At 35.5% G+C, this 20,376-nt stretch overlaps 3 protein-coding genes and 1 pseudogene across 3 annotated transcripts; 3 read left to right on the forward strand and 1 right to left on the reverse strand.

Moving 5' to 3' along the window:
* The first annotated feature begins 4,521 nt into the window (after positions 1-4,521).
* LOC114735980 (uncharacterized protein At5g19025-like) lies at positions 4,522-5,972 on the forward strand. The gene has a single exon (XM_028923766.1). The coding sequence runs from the start codon at positions 4,920-4,922 to the stop codon at positions 5,619-5,621; it is 702 nt and encodes a 233-aa protein (XP_028779599.1). The 5' UTR covers positions 4,522-4,919; the 3' UTR covers positions 5,622-5,972.
* Positions 5,973-8,007: 2,035 nt separating this feature from the next.
* LOC114735976 (pentatricopeptide repeat-containing protein At5g50390, chloroplastic-like) lies at positions 8,008-10,614 on the forward strand. Its single transcript, XM_028923764.1, is given in 2 exon segments — positions 8,008-8,882; positions 8,885-10,614. Coding segments are annotated over 2 exon segments (2,073 nt in total). The 5' UTR covers positions 8,008-8,311; the 3' UTR covers positions 10,387-10,614.
* A 1,208-nt stretch (positions 10,615-11,822) lies between these two features.
* On the reverse strand, positions 11,823-12,771 carry LOC114735981 (E3 ubiquitin-protein ligase MPSR1-like). Its single transcript, XM_028923768.1, has one exon. The coding sequence runs from the start codon at positions 12,594-12,596 to the stop codon at positions 11,862-11,864; it is 735 nt and encodes a 244-aa protein (XP_028779601.1). The 5' UTR covers positions 12,597-12,771; the 3' UTR covers positions 11,823-11,861.
* A 1,706-nt stretch (positions 12,772-14,477) lies between these two features.
* LOC114735975 (uncharacterized) lies at positions 14,478-20,139 on the forward strand (annotated as a pseudogene).
* Positions 20,140-20,376: the final 237 nt, after the last annotated feature.

Genomic DNA, 20,376 nt, shown 5'->3' on the forward strand with positions numbered 1-20,376 from the left:
ATTTCTCTCATTTTCTTGTCTACTTCTCTTCTCCAATCTACTTTCATTGTTGGTTAATTTCATAACATTTAATTAATCTATTTCATGTTATGAAGGATATGAATAAAATTAATTGATTGAATTGCAAAATTGTGAGAAAGGGATGATAATATTCGAGGTGGGGTCCACTTTAGCGAAGAGTAAGGGGCAGGGAACTTTCGACGGATTGAATCGTTCACGTGACGCTGGTAATTGAGGCGGCATATGTTCATCGCACAAAGACAAAAAGAAAAGGGAGCACCAACTATTCCAAAACCTCAAAAGACGTCTAATTGTGGCTTTTGCCTTTTTCTCCACTCCGCACAATTTGACTTCTCCTTTTTCTATTCTTATTTGCTTCTTTATGAACAGGTTTATAAAACGATAACATGATGACTAAGATGTTTTCTGTTTTCCAAATAACTACTTCAAAAGATTTGGGCTTTTATTTTGAATGTCCAGGTTGGTGATTGAGAGCAAGCTAGTTTTTGAATTGAGGAAAAAACAACACAAGTAAATAGCCACAGCTACTCAAAGCTTCTCAGGAAAAAATTTAGATGAAAACTAAATTATGATTTTAAAAATATTTTTATGGCATACGAAGTAAATATGTAGAGAAATTTGTCTCGTTTTACGAAAAAGTGTTTTTAAAAATCACTTTTATGCAATCTCAAGCACACCCTAATATAATGTAAAATGATATACTACTTCTGACTTTAAGTATAATATCTATTTAACTAATTTAAGTAATTATGAAAATGAGATAAATTAGTTATTTGTCAAAAAAATATTTTGATTTTTCTAAAATATTATATTAAATCATTTGCATTAAAACTACTCCTTAATACAAAATTCTTTAACATACACAATAAATAAGGATAGTTTGAAAAAATAATGACAAGTATCAAGAGATAGAGTGGATTAAGGTCTTGTATTTAAAATCAAACTTCACTCGCAACTAACTCTTATACTAAGAATTGTTGGTAATATAAAATAACTTGGCAGTGTATTATTTAGGAACCAAAAAGCAGTGTGATCAAATCCCACATTGCCTAGCCTTTGCTAAAAATTCTCCAAGCTTTAAGTGTAATTATTTGTCTTTTTTCCTCTTAAATTAAATATAATGTTAAATATTTTAAAACTCTATTTTAAAAAAAAAAAAGTATTTTCGGTGGGTTGACCAGAAAGACTGGGGTTTAAGAGACAAGGCATAAGATTGAAATAGATAGAGTAAGCCTTGGGTTACTTGTAAAAGAATATATCAAACCTAGTCTCCTGGGTTCAGCTTTAAAAGTAAAGAGAACTTCATCTGATACATTAGATTTCAAAATTCATACAAATGAAAAGATCATTGTAAACATAAGATACCATTAATTCTTTATCTGACCTGCTTGTTAAGGAAGGGTGAGAAAATTGCAACGAGAAAAAATGGCTTGAGAGGGGACAGGATTGCAAATTGAATTGACTATCTCCTTGTGGCCCCCAAAAAATAATTACAAGACCAGTGCCCTATGATAGACGCCATTTATGTCTTTGAAAAAAACGTTTGTCTATGAGTTTGACTAAGTTAATATAATCTTTAGCAACTTGGAATAATTTATTTCTGACGGAGTCATATTATTATTTCAAAATAATTTATCTCTGACGCAGTCACATTGTCTAAAATAGGGGGCTTCCTTCATATATTGTATGCGATAAATTGGTGGACTAGCAGCTATACGACCACAAATTTTAAATTTTAGTAATGTGAATTGAGTTATGATGAACAGAAGTTTTTTTGACCTTGGATGAACAGAACTGAAAGTTGAAGTTATTGTCAGTTTAATATACATAAACAATACATGAACACTATACACTATTTTCACAGAAAGCTGATGAAATACTAGATAATGAGGCAGAACCAACTTAGGTGTTCATCTTTTCTATCTGGATCTAGATGAGACTTAGATGATCCATATTTAAATTTTTTTTAAAATAATTATTTTAATAGGTATAGAATCTAAAATAAAAATGATCTATTAACTATCACTTTTTTTAAAAAAATAATTTTTAGAAAAAATTAAGGATAAATCCCTCATTGAAAATTTAATTGGCAAATAAGATCTAAGAACTTTGTGCAACTTAACTTTCTTTATGTGTAATTTATCTTTCCTTGTGTGTAATAATCTTTCTTTGTGCAATGTGCAACTTAATTTTTTTTTGTGCAAATGAAATTCTTTTATATGCAAATCATTTTCTCTATGTGTAAACTAATCCCTTATATTCAAATACTTTTGTGCAAACTATCTTCTCTTTGTGTGCAACTAATCTTCTCTTGTGCAATCAATCATTCTAGAGATCATTTGCTAATTAAATTTGTAATAAAAGATTTATCCCTAATTTTTTCTAATTTTTATTATATAAAAATAATTAATTCGAAAGATTAAATCTAGATCATTTAAATATGATTTGAATGGTTTAAAAGAGATGAGCTTTGCATGTCCATCTTACTGACTCCACAGTGGGTCAGTTTTCAGCAGCAAATTATGTTCAGAACAGATTATGGCTAGTATACCGGTAGAGAGAGAGAGAGAGAGAGAGAGAGAGAGAGAGAGAGCAATAAGATAGTCAGATTTGGTTCTGCCATGCCCTTTTATGCAAATAGGAGCTATGTGTATTTATGTCACCAGCCAATTAGGAGTTATGTTATTTTGGTATCGAAGGAATAATGCGTTAATTATGAAGGTTTTCTTTTCTTCTTGTTCTTTTTTTTTTTTTTGAGGTAAAAACTGGAGAGACCAAAGAAAAATGGCCATACGTAGTTTTTTTTTTTTTTAACCATGGCATGCGTAGTACTTATTAAATGGATAATTGGCATTACTAAAAAAAGAGACATAATACTACCCCCGTCTAAAAATAGAGACATGAATACTATTTCTGGTGTTTAATATAAGACACATTTACTAATTTAAAGATATTAAGAAAATTAATAAATTATTTAATAATAGCATATATTATATGATCTCTTTCAAATACTTATGTAAATCATTATATTAATTTTTAAGTGGCAAATTAGTTTGAATAAAAGTGATAAATATACATACTTTAGAGTAATTTAATAAGTTTCTTAATATCTTTAAATTAGTTAATTTGATTTTATATTTAGGATCAGAGCTAGGTAGAGGAAAACAACTCTTAAAATGGGCATTTCTTGGAGCACTGTATGAAAAGCCTCTTGTTGGACATGTGGTGAGATAAAGGAGTTGACGATTCATTTGAATTCTCCAATGAACTCCTGTTAATAAAGGAGAAATCCATCTCCTCCTTTTGTAAGAAACCAATCCAAATGTTTAAAAGTACTTCACCAGCACTAAATATAATAGTTAGTTCAGAGATTTATTTTAATTCCAAATATACAACCTAAAACAAATTTGTCCCCTAAATTTATAATTTTTTTCAAACTCTTAGTATTGATTGTATATATTAAGGGTGTTTTCATTAACAGATAACTCTAATGCAAATAATTAAAAAATAGTATTTTAGGTAATAAATATTTTTAATAAATAAATAATTTAATTAATCTCTATAAATTAATTATTTAACTCTTATATTAAAACCAGAGAAAGTATTAAACTATCAATATAAGTCATGTTGTCTCAACCCCTCTTTTAGCCTTCCTTTATTTTCCAACTTCTTCAAAGTTAACATAAACATGCTGCCCTACCTTTATGATTTGGAACTCATTATACCCACATTTACTTACTAATCCATTCATAAATTGTGTTTTAACTACTTCATCAACTAACTGTTTTCTCTATTTCATTACATCAAGTCTATGAAATGAATTCCACTATTCATTGCTAATCATTTGTTAGCCGATATCAAGTATTTTAATCAGTTGTTTTAATTTATTCTAGATGATATTCTAATACATGAAATAAAAATTCGATTTATTAAAATTCGATCCAAAATTTAGTTACAATGTTTCGAAGCATTATTTTTTATTAATTTGATAATCAATACTACCTTTGGTCCTTAATATGAGACCTCATTTGAATTTTATTTTCGTTCTAAATATAAGACTCTAATATATTTTGTCTATAATATTTATGCATTTTTTTAAATATAGTCCTTCCAACAATGGTAGTTTTAGCCAATATATTTAATTAGCAAGGATATTTTAGAAAAGGCAACACCTATTTATGAAAAATAAATAACTTAAATTTTTTTCTTAATCTTTTAAAATTAGTCAACTAGCTCTTATAATTAGGATTAAAGTAGAGGTATAATTAAAGCGTGAGTCTATATGATTACGTAATTGATTATATTTACCCTGGAGAGGTGGGCCATAGTGAAGCTAGCCCATAGAATATGGCCCACCATATCATTTGTAAATAATAATTTGAAATCAATAAAAGCAAAATCCAAGCCCATTGTGGAAACAGCCCACGACGTTATTCATCCTCGTTCGACGCTCTCGCTTTCCAAATGTTTATTACAAACAAAATGCAAGCTTCTGTACGATTCGTTTGCGAAATGGCGAATCCTGATAACATATGAAGACTAGTAATGACTCTCCCTTGTCCTCTCTGGTGCTTCTTCCTCTTTGGAACTCTTCAAGCCGGCCTTAAACCCCATTTCACTCCTCTATCAGTTTTGGCCTTTTAGCTATTCAATTTAAAGTAACTCTTAGGTTGCATCACGTACTGGATTTGAGCTGTGAAAAACTGCCTTGAAAGGTGGGGAAAAAGAGATTGATGCATCTGGGCACCGACCTCTTTCGATCTTTCTGGATCACTTCAATTTCTTCTCTTTTTGATTTCAACGATTTGGATCGATCCGATTCTAGTCTAGATTGATTGTTTTAATCTGTGATTTTTCTGCAATCGTTGATTGGATTCAATTTCTGGGTTCTATCTGAAATGTTCTATTTCGATAACTCTATCTCGCTCTGCCAGTCCGTTGACCAACCCCCTGCTATGGCGAATTCTAGTTGTTCAGCCGACTTCGGCTCTAAATCGAGGAGAAGCAATAACATCCTGCGTAATAGGAAGACGCCCGCTTCCTTCAATAGTCTGCAAATTCCACCTTGCGATCGATCTCGATTTGCGGTGGTCGATGTAGTGATATTTATCGCTGTAATTTGCGCATGCGGATTCTTGTTATTTCCCTATATCCAGATTTTGATAATTAAATCTATTGAGATTGGTGGGACAATCCTGGATGCGGTGAAAGAGGAGTTTTCTATGGCTCCATTGATCTACATCTCTATAGGACTTAGTGTTTCTTCCGCTGTATTGGCTACTTTCTTAGTTGTGACATGGACGGGTAGAAAATGTGGAAATCCCAACTGCAAGGGCCTAAAAAATTCTGTTGAATTTGACATTCAATTGGAGACAGAGGATTGCGTGAAAAAGTCAGCTTCATTGGGAACAGATGGAGATGGATTCCAGAAGGGCTTGTTTGAACTGGCTCGCCATCAAAACAGGGAATTGGAAGCTCAACTCAGGAAGATGGCACCCCCTAACGGAAGGGCTGTTCTTATTCTCAGGGCAAAGTGTGGGTGTTCTGTTGGTAGATTACAAGTTCCAGGTCCCAAGAAGCATCGAAAGATCAGGAAGTAGGATCACACATGAGACGAGACCCTTCAACTTTTAGGCCTTCTCTGGTCTATCTAATAGGGGACTAGCCTATTTTGTCTTTGAATAAGCCCTCTGGGCAATAAGTTGTAAGCTTATGATGAAATATCGATCATAATGAATTTGTCACACCTTGGAATATAATAACCCCTTATTAAATTCGCTTCTGGGGATTACTTTCCTGTTTTAGGTATCTGAATTTCATCATTCTTCATGATAGCAGTAATATCAGTTTGGGGATCAATGTCCACAGTATCTCATGGTTAACATGTTATAATAGAGGAGATTGTTATTCTGGTTATCTGGCGTTATTATGAACATACATTTGAGCCTTGTCAAGTTCCAATCTAGACATGTTATGGGAAGGCATGATAGTTTGCTCGTATTTAAGTTTCTTTATTTTCTACGCAGAGTTTGTGAATCTGACCGTCATGAGCTATGTAAGTTGTTTCACTGCCTGATTTGCCACTTAGACCCAGGTGATCTAGTTGAATTTGTCATGAATTTAGTCCCTGGTATGAATTGAAATTGAATGACAAGGGGAAAAATTGAGGCTAATGTCTCGCTCATATATAAGTGAAGCCAATGATTTTTCTTTTCAATCATGCCTCCTACTGTAGTCTGATTCGCTGTGCAAGTTTAACTAACATCTGTTTGCGTTGTTTTTGCGTGTGTCCTGCTCTTGTCATACAAGCTTTCCCAATCATCGGGAATTCTGATTGTGCAAGTACATCAGTACAATAGTGTGATCACATCTTTCCGGAATCCGAAGAAACTTTTTTTTCAAATTGACTTGACAGTGTTCCAGAACAGCATTGCATTGATGTTTTTCATTGGCAAGCGAAGCTCCTCATTGGTCATTATTGGTGGACAACTGAAGGGAAAGTTATGTACACTTTACAGGGCGAATGAGAAGTTCTCGTATGGCCTGAAAGTAAGGGAGCACTATTATTTGAAAGGTCAGCAAACTATTGCATCACATTCACTGCCTAACCTGCCATTATTTTTCTTAGGTCCAAAAAGTGCCCTGCCTTTACCTTGGCCGTAACTTATGTTTTTCGTCTTCGTAAATTTCAGAAAGAATCCAAATCGATCACTCCAACAGTTATATCCTGATCATCGTACTTTGAGATTGAACTTTAATTTTATTTTTGTTGTATGTTTGAAAAGGTTGATTGAATCTATGAACACTGCTTTAGAACGTACTAGTTCTCTCAGGGACTCCAACGGCTGTTCCTCCCTGGCATATGATTTTGCGGTGGCATAGAATTAAAATACTAAATATCAATCACATTTGGTTTTAGATCACTATAGAAAATAGCTACACGTTGTAGCTTAGTCGCTTTATATAAACAAGGACAATGAGAAAAATTTTCGTCACTATCAAGGTCATTACGTCCTTTAAAAAAAGCCTTCACACATTCTCTCTTTTTTCCCCTTTGGACAAAGCCAAGGGAGAGCAAAATCTAAGGGCTCACTAGACTGAAAAGATCCTCTAACAGCAAATTAAAACAAGATCTCAGTTGGCGTGGCCAGAAGAAGAAAAGAAAACAAACATGCATTTGGTGGGCAATCAAAATGGCAGACACCGATAGGCATCATCTCTTCTGCTTGATTTGTCAACCAATCTGCTAGCCTCTACCCCTTCCTAATCCCTGTGTATGGGGAAAGAACTGGCCATGACCATAACAGAGGAGATGATTAGAACAAAACAGAACAAAACCTTGTTTTTGCGTGCTTGCGTGACTTTTCATGTTGATTCTCCAACCAATCCCTCCTCGATCCCATCAAGCATTGGTTTCAATTTTCCCCCTTAAGTTCCACTTCCACCAACACTCAGTTTTTAATAACAGAAAAAAAATCACTGTCTCCTTTCTTTTGTTTACTTTCTCAAAAATATTCACTCACTTCAACCCCTCGCACGCTCTTCCTTTTCAAAAGCCTCATCTCTGCCTCCCTTCTTCAATGCAATTGAAATTTTACTCGAATTTTTACAAATTTGTTCCATTTTTAATCACATTGCAACCAAAAAAAAAAATCTAATCTAGATATTTATATCTTTTATAGTTTTCAGTATAAAAGCTAATTAATTAATTAATTTGGATATCCCATATTAAAAAAGTCAATTAATTATAACAAATGTTACTTAATTTTTCTAAAATATCTTTACATGACATTAAATAATTAATTTGAGAAACAAGATAAAATAAAGTAAATTAAATTTTATTTTTATTATCGAATTCAATCCAGCTAGTTTTTGTACTAGCATCGGAAGTACAATACAAAATTTTAATAATCACCTCGTTTCCACCCATACTCCCATACTAGAAGGCCAATTTATGGGAAGAAATAGTAGATAATAAGAAGGCAGAGGTTGGGCTAGGCTGAATTCGAAAGCAAAAGCAGAGCATATCATTCCAGTGGATTTGGAGATGAGCATAGGAAGTATCGCCGGTGCTATTTCCTCATCTTTGCAACCACCAAACCTACCTCATTCCTCGTTGTCCAAATCTGGCGGATTCCTCGATGCCGCCTCTTCCCTTCTTGACTTCCCTTTCTTCCTTCTAACCCAACATGAAGTCACCTTCGCACCCTCTGTCCACTCCATTATCATCGCCTTCTTGGTTATTCCCACTTGCTGCCCACTCTATTAGATTCGCTTCTTATTCGGAGACATGGAAATCCCCCTCTCCCGTCATCAAACTTGGTCTTTGGATCAAATCCAAACTCCTCGTGGATTTGCATTTCCGTCCAATAAGTGTCTCTTAAAAGAAAGAAAATGGAGGAAAGCTTCTTCGCAGATCCATTGTTCCTCTATGGAACAAGGGTTGCGACCCCGGCCGACGCCAAAACCTTCGAAAATCGGTTTTGATGAAAGACAAGAACCGATCTTGGAGAAATCCCAGGTTAAAAAACCCCCTCCAGGACTATGTAGTCAGATAGAGAAGCTGGTTTTGTGCAGTAGGTACCGCGAAGCGCTCGAATTGTTTGAATTTTTGGAGCTTCAAAGTGGTTATGATGTGGGTAGCAGTACGTACGATGCGTTGGTGAGTGCTTGCGTTAGTCTGAAATCGATAAGAGGTGTAAAGAGGGTGTTCAATTACATGGTTACTAATGGGTTTGAGCCAGATCTGTATATGAGGAACAGAGTGTTGCTAATGCACGTGAAATGCGGTATGATGATCGATGCGTGCAAACTGTTCGGTGAAATGCCTGAGAGGAACTTGTTGTCCTGGAACACAATCCTGGGGGACTTGTAGACTCTGGCAGATACATGGAAGCCATTAGATTATTTCTAACGATGTGGGAAGAGGTTTCTGATGGTTGCTCTCGCACTTTCGCTACCATGGTTCGAGCGTCTGCTGGATTGAGTCTCATTCATGTAGGAAGGCAGTTTCATTCATGCGCTCTGAAAATGGGTGTGGGTGAAGATATTTTTGTGTCTTGTGCACTGATTGACATGTATAGTAAGTGTGGCGTCATTGAAGATGCTCAATTTGTGTTTGATTTAATGCCAGAAAAGACAACTGTAGGATGGAATTCCATTATTGCCGGTTATGCGCTTCATGGTTATAGTGAGGAAGCGCTGGAAATGTATTATGAGATGCGCAATTGTGGTGTTAAAATGGACCATTTTACATTGTCAATAGTTATAAGAATATGCGCAAGATTGGCCTCACTGGAACATGCAAAACAAGCTCACGCTGCTTTAGTTCGTCATGGTTTTGGTTCTGATATAGTGGCTAACACAGCTCTCGTGGACTTCTATAGCAAATGGGGTAGGATGGAAGATGCTCGTCATGTTTTTAACAGGATGCCTTGCAAGAATGTTATATCTTGGAACGCATTGATTGCTGGATATGGCAATCATGGTCAGGGTGATGAAGCAGTAAGTATGTTTGAGCAGATGCTTCGAGAAGGGATGATTCCCAACCATGTCACTTTTCTTGCTGTCCTGTCTGCTTGCAGTTATTCAGGATTATCAGAAAGAGGTTGGGAGATTTTTCAATCTATGATTCGAGACCATAAGATTAAGCCCCGAGCAATGCATTATGCGTGTATGATCGAATTGTTAGGTAGAGAGGGTCTTTTAGACGAGGCATTTGCATTAATCAGAAGTGCACCTTTTCAACCAACGACTAACATGTGGGCAGCGTTACTGACAGCGTGCCGAATGAATGAGAATTTAGAGCTCGGGAAGTTTGCGGCTGAAAAACTATATGGAATGGAGCCTGAGAAGCTGAGCAATTATGTGGTGCTGTTGAATATATATAACAGAGCTGGCAAGTTGAAGGAAGCGGCTGGTGTTGTTCAGACCTTAAAGAGGAAGGGTTTAAGAATGCTTCCAGCATGTACCTGGATTGAAGTTAATAAACAGACATTTGCTTTCCTTTCTGGAGATAAATCCCACCCGCAAGTGAAAGAAATATACCAAGAAGTGGACAATCTGATGCTCGAGATATCAAGACATGGTTACATGGTGGAGAACAGTACTTTGCTTCCTGATGTAGATGAAGAAGAACAGCGTGTATTGAAATACCATAGCGAGAAATTAGCAATAGCTTTTGGATTGATCAGCACAAAAAAATGGACGCCTTTGCAGATAACTCAGAGCCATCGCATTTGTAGTGACTGCCATAATGCGATTAAATACATAGCCATGGTTACTGGACGAGAAATCGTGTTGAGGGACGCTAGCAGGTTCCACCATTTCAGAAATGGGACTTGTTCTTGTGGTGACTACTGGTGAGGAGTGATGATGAAGCTCATTCATAACACAAGTACTGCAAAGTGGGATCAGCGAAACATATTAGATCTCACGTAATGTGTACTCGAGAATTTTTGCCGGATTAGCTTGTAATCATTTTTCTATTGTTCAGCTAGGTAGATACTAATACATAAATATATGGTTGCATTGTAAAATTTTATATTTCTTTTCTGAGTTACTCTAATAAAACGTCACGATTTCTTCCATCAATTGATATTGAGAGAAAGAAAATAATTACCAATAAGTCTCAATGAAAAGTGACTAGTTATCATTTATTGTCTTGAAATTTATCATTGCAGAAAGTTGTCACTAGAATTTTTCAGTAATTATATTATTTACTTGGCTCCATTGATATTATTATTATATTTGTGGGGTAACAGTTTAAAATTCATACATTTTTACTGCACGCTCTTCATTATTTTTGTTTTTTCAAATACAAGTAGACATGAATTTATTGTAAAAGTAAAATTTTAGCGGGTAGAAATCATGGTTAAAAATTTCCCTGCACGGGTGTTCATACATCAATAATTTTTCAATCCATTAAAATTCACTATTTAATGTTTTCATGTAACCCAGGCCAAAATAATTAGAGTTTTAAAAAACAAAAACATTCAAAGACCTTGGTAATTACAAATCTGAGATTCGATAATGATGTTAAGATCTTATTAGTGATAGTTGGAAGAAAATAGAGAAAATTAAAAAAAACCACCTTAAATTTTAAAATTTTAAATCTGTCTTGTAAAATATTTTAGTAGTAATTTTTTTAGCCAAATTATAGCAATTAATTATACTTTAAAAAAACAAATGATAATTTTTGCAGTAATTTCTAATTGGAGATTTTAAAATTATAACTGTGAGATCCTATAATCAAATTAAGATCTGATTAGTGACAGTTGGCAAAAAAAGAGGGAGAGAGAATAGTGACAAAATATTTATACACAAAAAAAGAAAGAAAGAAGAAGAGATAATTTGGTTTCAAGAAATGGGGCTTTCTACGGCTCTGCAATACCAGTAGGCTGTATGGGCCAAACGGCCTTGAAGCCCGGGGAGGAGGGCAATTCCAATTATTAGCTGATTAATAATAAATTAATTAATAATTAAGCAGGAAGTGCTTGTTTTGGCAGGCTTCCTCAGGAATGCGGCAGACCTCACCTCACCTCAGTCTTGAAGGCTGAAGCATCGCAGGGAAGCAGCGCCGAAGTTTCCACTTCATTTGACGCCCCCTCCTCCTCTTATTCTTTAACTCCCTCCCCTCTCATTTTCTCAAAGGCACGACTCTTAATACAAACTGGAATCACAATCAAACATCACTAACATCCATTTCATCTTTACATCAACAAAATGCATTGAACAAAGACAACATTTTTGCTGTAACTGCATACACCATTAACTCCTACAGATTCTAACACATTTGTAAAGACAGCTTGCAAGGAGGCCAATATCAACCAGCTCCTTCTTCAGAATTCCATGTCTTGTGGCTCTTGATCCATCATCAACGAGTCCCCATCCCCTGCTGAATTTCCTTCTTCTCGCGAATCATTATTGGATCCCCCGGATCCATCATCCCACTCTGAATCCACTTCCATCGGATCATCATCGTCTTCGTCCAGGGACCTCACCCATACACTCACGGATACCAACCCCTCACCGCTCTCCCTCCTCTCGCCGCCATCTGGCTCGCCCTCGCTGCCGGCGATACTAATGTCTTCCTCCTCCGCCGGCATGGCATATCGGCAGATTGGGCAAGACCCGTGAATCCCTAACCACTTCTCAATACACCCAGAGTGAAATTTATGCTTGCACGGCATTTCCCTAGCTTCGCCCCCCACTTCGTAAGCTTCCAAGCAGATCGAACAATCCGTGCCTTCTTCGGTCACCACCACTCTGGGCATGGCCTGAATCGAATCCTTGGACGCCGGCAACACCCCGGGCTTCACCGATAGGCCTTGAAGCACGGATTGGAGATCTCCGGAGCCTTCGATCACGATCATGGCTCCAGCTGAAGGGTCAACTACGATGATCCGTACTCGGCCACGGTGGCTACCAGGATCAAGTTCTGGGGCCTGGCGAGGGGGCGCTAAACTGAGAAGCAGAGGGAGAAGCATAGACAATCTTCGAATTTGGGGATCGTCCAGTTGCAGTGGAGGCGCAGATGATGAATTGGGGGAGGTGGCATCGGAATCAGAGGACATGTTTCGTCGGCACAGAGAGGGGGAGGGGGGGGAGCTGCGCTTGCACACAGTGTTGATTTGAAAAATTTTTGGAAGAAGAAATGAAAGGAAACTGCAAGCTAATGGAAAAGAATAGGTCGGCCATTACGTCGTCTCGGAGGGATCAAGAACGTTTTCGGAGAAACTTGTTCCATTATGTCAGAAACCTTTTCTCGGTTGATTTGAAGATACGGAGTACGACCCTTTTTTTTTTTTCCACCACTGTAAATTTTTTTTGTCTTGTTATTGGATGTATCAAAAAATATTTTTGAGTGTTGGACACATTTAAAAAAATATTTTGAGATACTGGATACGCTACAAAATGTTTTAAGGTATCGGATACATCTGAAAAAATATTTTAAGGTACTGGATCCATCATAAAATATATTAAGATGCTGGATGTAATTGATAAAATATTTTAGTGTATTGGATGTACCTTAACTCTTTAAAATAATATATCTTAGATTTAAGTGTACATAAAAATATTAAGATTTGAAGATTCTTTAAAATACAAATTTATGCTGAAATTTAAAATCATAGCATTAAAATAATAACATTAATTGTTATCATTTTTAATAATAGGAAACAATGTTGATTCTAAACTTTTGGGAAATTTACACTAAAAAAGAATTCCAAGGCCAGCACTTTTATGTAAAAATTTTTAGAATAAATTTACATCTTAACCTAAATAACTTCACGTTTCTTAATATACTTCATTAAGCATGGCATTTATAATTTTGGATTAAAATTTACGAACATCCTGAAAATTTTTTTTGAGTGTGTTCAACGTCTTGAAATATTTTATAAGTCATTCAGCACTTTAAAGTTTAAAGTATATTTTAAGTGTATCTAGTAACTTAATATTTCAAATACAAAATTGCATCACAAGTATTTTAGAATGTTGAATACCTTTAAAAAAATATTTTAAAATATTTAATACACTTGAAAAAATAGTCATGCTGTTAGATGAATCCTAACATTATAATTTTTATTCTGAAGGATAATTATCCATTTAAAAATATTTTTAATGTAATTTTTATTAGGATCTTCAAATGTAAGTTTTCTTTATCACATAGATTGCTGCTATATATATATATATATATATATATATATAATGAGCGTGTGCGCACACACACATATAGATGTATATATATCCCAAGAATGATTGGGGCTTGATCGTCTGGCAATAACCAAAAGCTTAAATAGTTAAAATTGGAAGAGTTTTAATCGGCACTCTATAACCTTCGTGGAAAGTCGTGGCGTCAATAGTTATTTTCAGTTCGGATGTCCAAATCCCCCTCCGTCCGACAAACATGTGGTGAAGTATTTTTTTTTTCCTTTTAAAATTAGTGATTCTTAATTTTTTTATTGTCTGAAAATTTGGTAAAATTATGCTAAATTTATTTATTTTTCTTAAAAGACCGGTAATTATTCACTGATGAAACAAAAAGACTGATTCTTAAACAAATGCATGCCCTTTGCTTGGGTTACATCACATGCTAGCACCACCTAGTGGGGTGAATTTTTTTCCCATTAAAGACATGGGGGTTTTTCTTTTTTTGGCCAAATTAACCACATGGGGTTTATTTATTAGACGAGATGGATTCAAACTAAAAACAACCGCGGCTTGGCTAAGCAGATTCGATATGATTTAAGAACTTGACGGGGAGGATAGGAAATAGCTCCTCAATTTCATTCAAGCATAACGAATGATTTTTTCAAAGAAATTGAGCTTTGTCTATATGTAATGAATTTGAAAGTAGAGAAGCTCCATCGATAATTCTTACAAAAATAAGAATATATGAAATGTGGGTGGAATGCATATTCAATTTCAGCCGTGCAAATTGAAAGGTAGAGGCTTTGCTGCTTAACGCGGCCCCTACCGACAAACCAAAGCAATCGACAGTTGAGGAGCATCTTCCTGGGCAAGACTACCGTAAAACAACTCAGCCTCTTTTATTCGTTTGTTTTACCGTTTCCTTTCTTTTTAATGTCCTCCTCTGTCCTCACGGATACATGAAACAGTCTCTGTTTTCTTAAGACAACGTACAAGTGTCCTTTTTCCCCTTTTTAAATATATATATATTTTTTTTTTCAAAAACAAAAGCCGCTCTTATTTTCTTTTCTGTATGTGCGTATGTATATCTATTAACTGAATTATATTACAAATATCTTTGCTTTTCTCAGCCGCGGTCGCGGAAATCAACCCGGACGCGGAGAAGACGATGAACTGAAACTTAGAGAGAGAGGGGGAGAGAGAGAGATCAGATACAGTCTGGCTCCCTCCGAAGCAGCTTGCTTGAATTTCAGCGCAGGGTTTGTTTCTCGCTGTATCTTCTTCATCCCTGCTGCTAGCTCCGACTGCTTCGCAGGCGAGTTGATCCATGGATCCATTGGCTTCCGCTCGGATCGACATCTTTGACATATATCGTCGATACCGTGGTAAGCTTCTTTTTCAAATACTTCCCTACGATTTCATCATTTTTCATCGTTTTCTCGCTCCCGGAAAATTATGGAATTGGGTTCTTTATCGTGCTGGCTGCTCTATTTTTCCATTCAGACTCAAACATCGTATTGGTTTGTTTCCATAATTTGATTCTGAACTCCATGTTTAGTTTCCTGGCTGTTATGAAAGACACGTCTTTTCTTTTTCTTTTTTCTTATTCGCTTACCATTCATTTGCAACACCGCGTTTAGCGCAATTCGCGGGCATCTTTGATGTAAGGGTCTAAGAACAGAGTATTTTGCTATGGCACATGCAACTGGAGATGTTTCCTCTGTAAATGAATTCTGTCTTCTTAAAAGAAATCTTAAATGCTGAAGGCTTTATTTTTTTTAAGTGCAATTTGAAAGTAAAGTATTATCTTTTATATTGCCGAGCTGAATTGGGTCCGAGACCTAGAGAAAGGAGGCGCCTGGTGCATTGTGGTCGTTTATGTGATATTTGAGCATCTTCTGCAGACATTAGAACTGGAAATACGCCTCTTCATGCGGAAGAGGGCTACAGGCAAGACAGTGACCTTCAGAAGGCTAGACACTCGAGGGAGGCGTTGGCACGGCTCTTGAAATTAGCAGAGTCCAGAGTTCGTATGGGGTATGGATGTGTTCTTTTGTGCAGATGTTTGGAAACTTCAATCTTTCTCTAGGAATTGATATTAAAATCATGCACGAGAGTTTTCACTGACTTGAATTAACTATCTGCTTCTAACTGTCCATTTCTTTGTCCATCCATTCCCTGTCCTTCTTTTCATGATGCATAACTTGCAGATGTTGGCTAGTTGGTGGAATGTATTCTTATTTCTGTTTGTGTTTCCTAAGATTTGGAATCCTATTACTGAAATTGTACCTTATTGTTTTTTATAAGTTCGTTAATAGTTTATAATCAAGGTAGGGCATGAGAGATTTTTCAGTGATTCTCTGACAAAAGGGAAAGAAACTTTTATCTTGGCAACTTACCTTCTTTAATGAGAAGTTAAATGCCAACGGTGCCATCAAGACGCTAGATTTTTAAAACCCTGCATTCAAATGCTGCTAGAAAGGCGCTTGCTTGGATAAATCAAAGTGCTTAAGTAAGAACCAATGTGATATAAGAACACAAGAAAAGCAACTTGAAATAACCCTGATGTTAACCTGTTGTTTACTTTCTCCAGCAAACTAGAACTAGGACAGAAATATGGGTTTTCAGAAGGGTATTAAGCTATGACTAATTAATAAGAATCTGTAGAAATTCCCCTACAATCGTTTAGTCTGATTTCAAATTTGATTCTGTACCTAGACAGCTTATCAATCATGCTTTTTTAGTAAACATTCTTTCACTAGCCAGTTGTACCCCCTTGTTCTTTCTTGCCTTAATTGCTTACCAAATTAACTCACTCAATCATTCTTGATTATCCAACAGCCAGACTATGGAGCATGGTTTTCTTGTATGCCAATCTTCATTGATTATGTATCTTTTTCTTATCATATTAGTTATGCTTCTGGTACTGGTGTGTGGTTGGGATGAAGACGTCAACTCAATCCTGTCAGTTTTTGGGTCTATGATTCTCCAGTGTAATCCTAGTTGAACTTGTGCTTCTATGTTAATGAATTTGTTTATCTGGTCAAGGTAGTTGTCATGTTCTTGTGCATGTCTTTCAGCTGTATGATTTTTATGACCGTGATAAATATAAGAATATATTATATGAACTTACCAAAAATTGCATTATATAGGAGCTTTTCTTTTCTACTTCTAACTATCTTGAAACACTATACTTGCCAGGGTAACAATTTTTGATGAACTCTTAGTGCTTATGCCAAGGCTTGACTTGACGGTAAGGTTTATCATGAGTTTATTCAACTTCATTTTCAGATACTTTGCTCGTTTAGATAGTGTTTATTCTCTTTCTAGAAGCATGGTCACTACACTGCTGTGTCCTATATGTCATTTGTAGTTTAAAATTAGTTTTTTTAGGATAAAAGAAAGGGGACATGCATCCCAATATTCTCTGCAGTCTTTCTGAATTTCATTGGTAGAAACACTTGTAACAGTATTCTCTGCAAGACACGAAAGCATAGCCAAATGAACAGTTCTATCCCACAGAGGCTTTAACGTTTAAAACCTTCCTATAATGCTTCTGGCGTTCCTTTCTAAGTACTATGATTACAGAAGCATGGTACATCTTCACATGATTTTACCCTTCTTACTACCAATGACTAAACATATAATGGCAGTCATTAACAGAGCTTCAGGCATGGAATGCATACTTACCTCTCTCTAGAAAACAAAATCGGCAAACATTATAAAAAAGATGGGTGATAAAACAGTTGGACGTCAATGAATTTTTTAAAATGATGTAAATATACGGAATAATGCTTTATGAGAGTCCAGTTTAGCTGCAAAGTTCTATGGAGTTAATATGTGACCAAACTAAATCTTTAGTGTTTGAACTAAGATCCTTTAAACTTCAAATTAACATATTAAGGTGATAGCAATGAGGACCAGGATAATGCATAGACTATTTTTCTTTTCCGCCTGAAGTATGGACTATTGAACTACTTGTCTAATCTCTATGGAAAATGTCCTAATTTATGAAGTAGGAAGATACCCTGAACTAATAAAGAATTATAACAAGATTAGTATAGTGGCCTCTCTGCCACTGCCACTAAAACTTTTGGAAACTAGAAATGGTGAAATTTTAAAAGTTTGTGCTTTCTTTGCTTCATAAATAAAGAGAAAAAGCAGGATACAAAGAAGCTCTCTTTCATTTTCTTCTGGTTTTTTTTGATAACTTCACTTCGCTAATTCAAATATGGGCTCTGTAGGTGGATTTTTCGGAATTCTCTTGCTTCTATGATTTTGTTTTCTTCATGTGTCGAGAAAATGGTCAAAAGAATATTAGTAAGTGTTCAAGTTTATTTAGTTCCACTCAACGTTTTTGTTAGTTTCACAAATTCATGAATCATTAAATCTTATCAGCTGGTTATTGCATTTGTGTCTTTTCTTTTCTTTCTTTATTTTTTTTTTAACTTCATAATTGACAGCTGTAGGCAGTGCAATAACTGCTTGGAAATTGGTTCTAGCTGGGCGGTTTCCACTACTTAGCCAATGGTGTGATTTTGTTGAGGTACAGCAATGGTTATATGCTAAAAATTGATGTGTTCCACATGTGTCTACTTAGATATGATGTATTAGACTTGTTTTCTTCTACCATATCTAAAATGTTCCTTGATTTTTTTTTTAATTCTCTTTTTGGTTATGTAAAAGTAATATCAGTAAGGAAAAACTTTTGGTTGTTTCTCTTTTAATGTGAGGCGTATAAATTGCACCTGACAATTTTCTTGTAGAAAAGTAGTTAGACTGCATGTTGCTATCTCAAATCCATATCACTTTGGTAATACGTCTTTTGTTTAAATTCATAGACCCTTATAATTGGTTGAACAACCATTCTTGCTGGTGTCTTTAGCATCCTTACGATTGCTGTCTTTGAAAGGTTGAGGTTTAAAGGGTACTATTCCCAAACATCAGAATGCTTTTGTGGCGGGAAAGAAAATTGTAGACATGGCTTTGTTGGCCTATGAAGCTTAAATGGTAATAAACACCGGGAGCAAATGTGGCTGTCTTTATTCAAGACTTTTGCATACCAAATTTAATGTTTATAGAATATTATGTCTTTACTGTTATACTTGATGTACTATCTTTTTTCAATGACCAATTTTGTGGCGAAGAATATGGCTGTGGTATTTAGCTTTTCATTTGAAGGAACTGATCTATTGAATCCTATTTAGAAAAATCAACGGTACAACATCTCTGAGGATACCTGGCAACAAGTGCTAGCTTCAGCTTGTGTACACATGAAAATCTGGAAGGGTATGATCCTGAAGGTATTGTTATGATGTGCCTTATTACATCTAGCTTTGCATTCAGATTTGCGTGCACTTGCACTGCTCTTTCTGTGCAATATGTTTTCATTTTGTGACAATACTTGCATGGCTTATTAGTTCCCTTTTGCTTTTAACGGTGAATAATGTGTATGCTAATCTTTGTCTTATCCGCTTCATGACATCAAATAAATGCAGACGTTGGCTAGATCGTGCAACTCTCTTCTTGTTCTAATACTGACATGTTATGTTGATCACTAGTAAACGATCATTTCTTTTCCTTTCTTACAGGTGCATGCCCGTTCTAATAGATGATTTTGTTGACCATATGTACAGGTTTGATTTTTCTTTTTGGTCCAAGGAAATCATTAAATGCTTGTGATTTATTATTATTGACTTTGTAAAGCGAATTTGTGTCTGATAAATTCTGTTATTAGTTAGGAAAATGGTATTGTTCTAAATTCTCACATCAATTTTTTTTTCTTTTTCCATTTTTTGAAATAACCATTATATTATAAATATATCGTAATGCAGGTCCTCAGGATCATCTCATTATAATTCCAACTTACAATGTAGCTGCGGTGATCCCGATTCACAATTATGTATTTTTGAAGACTTGGTTCCTGGTAGGTTGAATGAACTTACGTTATTTCTGATCTTATGAATTCGAGTCTTGGTGGAACACAACCCATATCTGAATATTGTTTTCGTACAGGAATGAAGAATTTATCTGGTTTAAAGAGGAAGGTACTGCATGACACGGGGAAAGATGATATGGAGGCCATATATACTCCCATCTCTGATGCTGCTGACTTGAGTCCCTCAAAAAGAAGTAGAGGGAATACTCAAAATGCTATAGAGGATTGTAATGGAATTGCTAGAAACAATAGCCCGTTGTGTTCATCTAAATCGCCATGTGCAGTTGAGCGCTGTCTGTCAAAGGGCTTTGCAGGACTTCTCTCAACGCGTTCCTTTGTGTAGTCTGGTCGGGAAAGGAGGGCGTCCTTTATATGAAGCACCAATTGTGGTTGAGGTATATAAAATATTCGTACGCGAAATGGTATAAGTTGATTTCCCCCCTTTTGAAAATCGGTTATTATGTTTGGATTGTAATAGTGTAGCATGTAGCTGGTGAGTGTTTAGCTGGCCATTTTTTCTCATTGATGAAATCAATAAAAAGCTTTTACTTAGTTCTTTTCAAGTCTTTTATTCAAATACATTTTAATGCTCCTCGAGTTCTAAATATAAGATTTATTTTATAATGTAATTTATACTACAAAATGGGTCTTATATTATACTACAAATTGGTCTTATATTCATGAGTAGAGGATTATATCCGTTGCTCTAAGAAGTTATGTCAATCCTCTATAGTCAAGACTTGTATACTCTATTCAATCTATCCTAT

This window comes from Neltuma alba, unplaced genomic scaffold (genome assembly GCF_004799145.2).
Source record: "Neltuma alba isolate B1F8T4 unplaced genomic scaffold, ASM479914v2 tig00013274_pilon, whole genome shotgun sequence".
In the NCBI taxonomy this organism is placed as follows: domain Eukaryota; kingdom Viridiplantae; phylum Streptophyta; class Magnoliopsida; order Fabales; family Fabaceae; genus Neltuma; species Neltuma alba.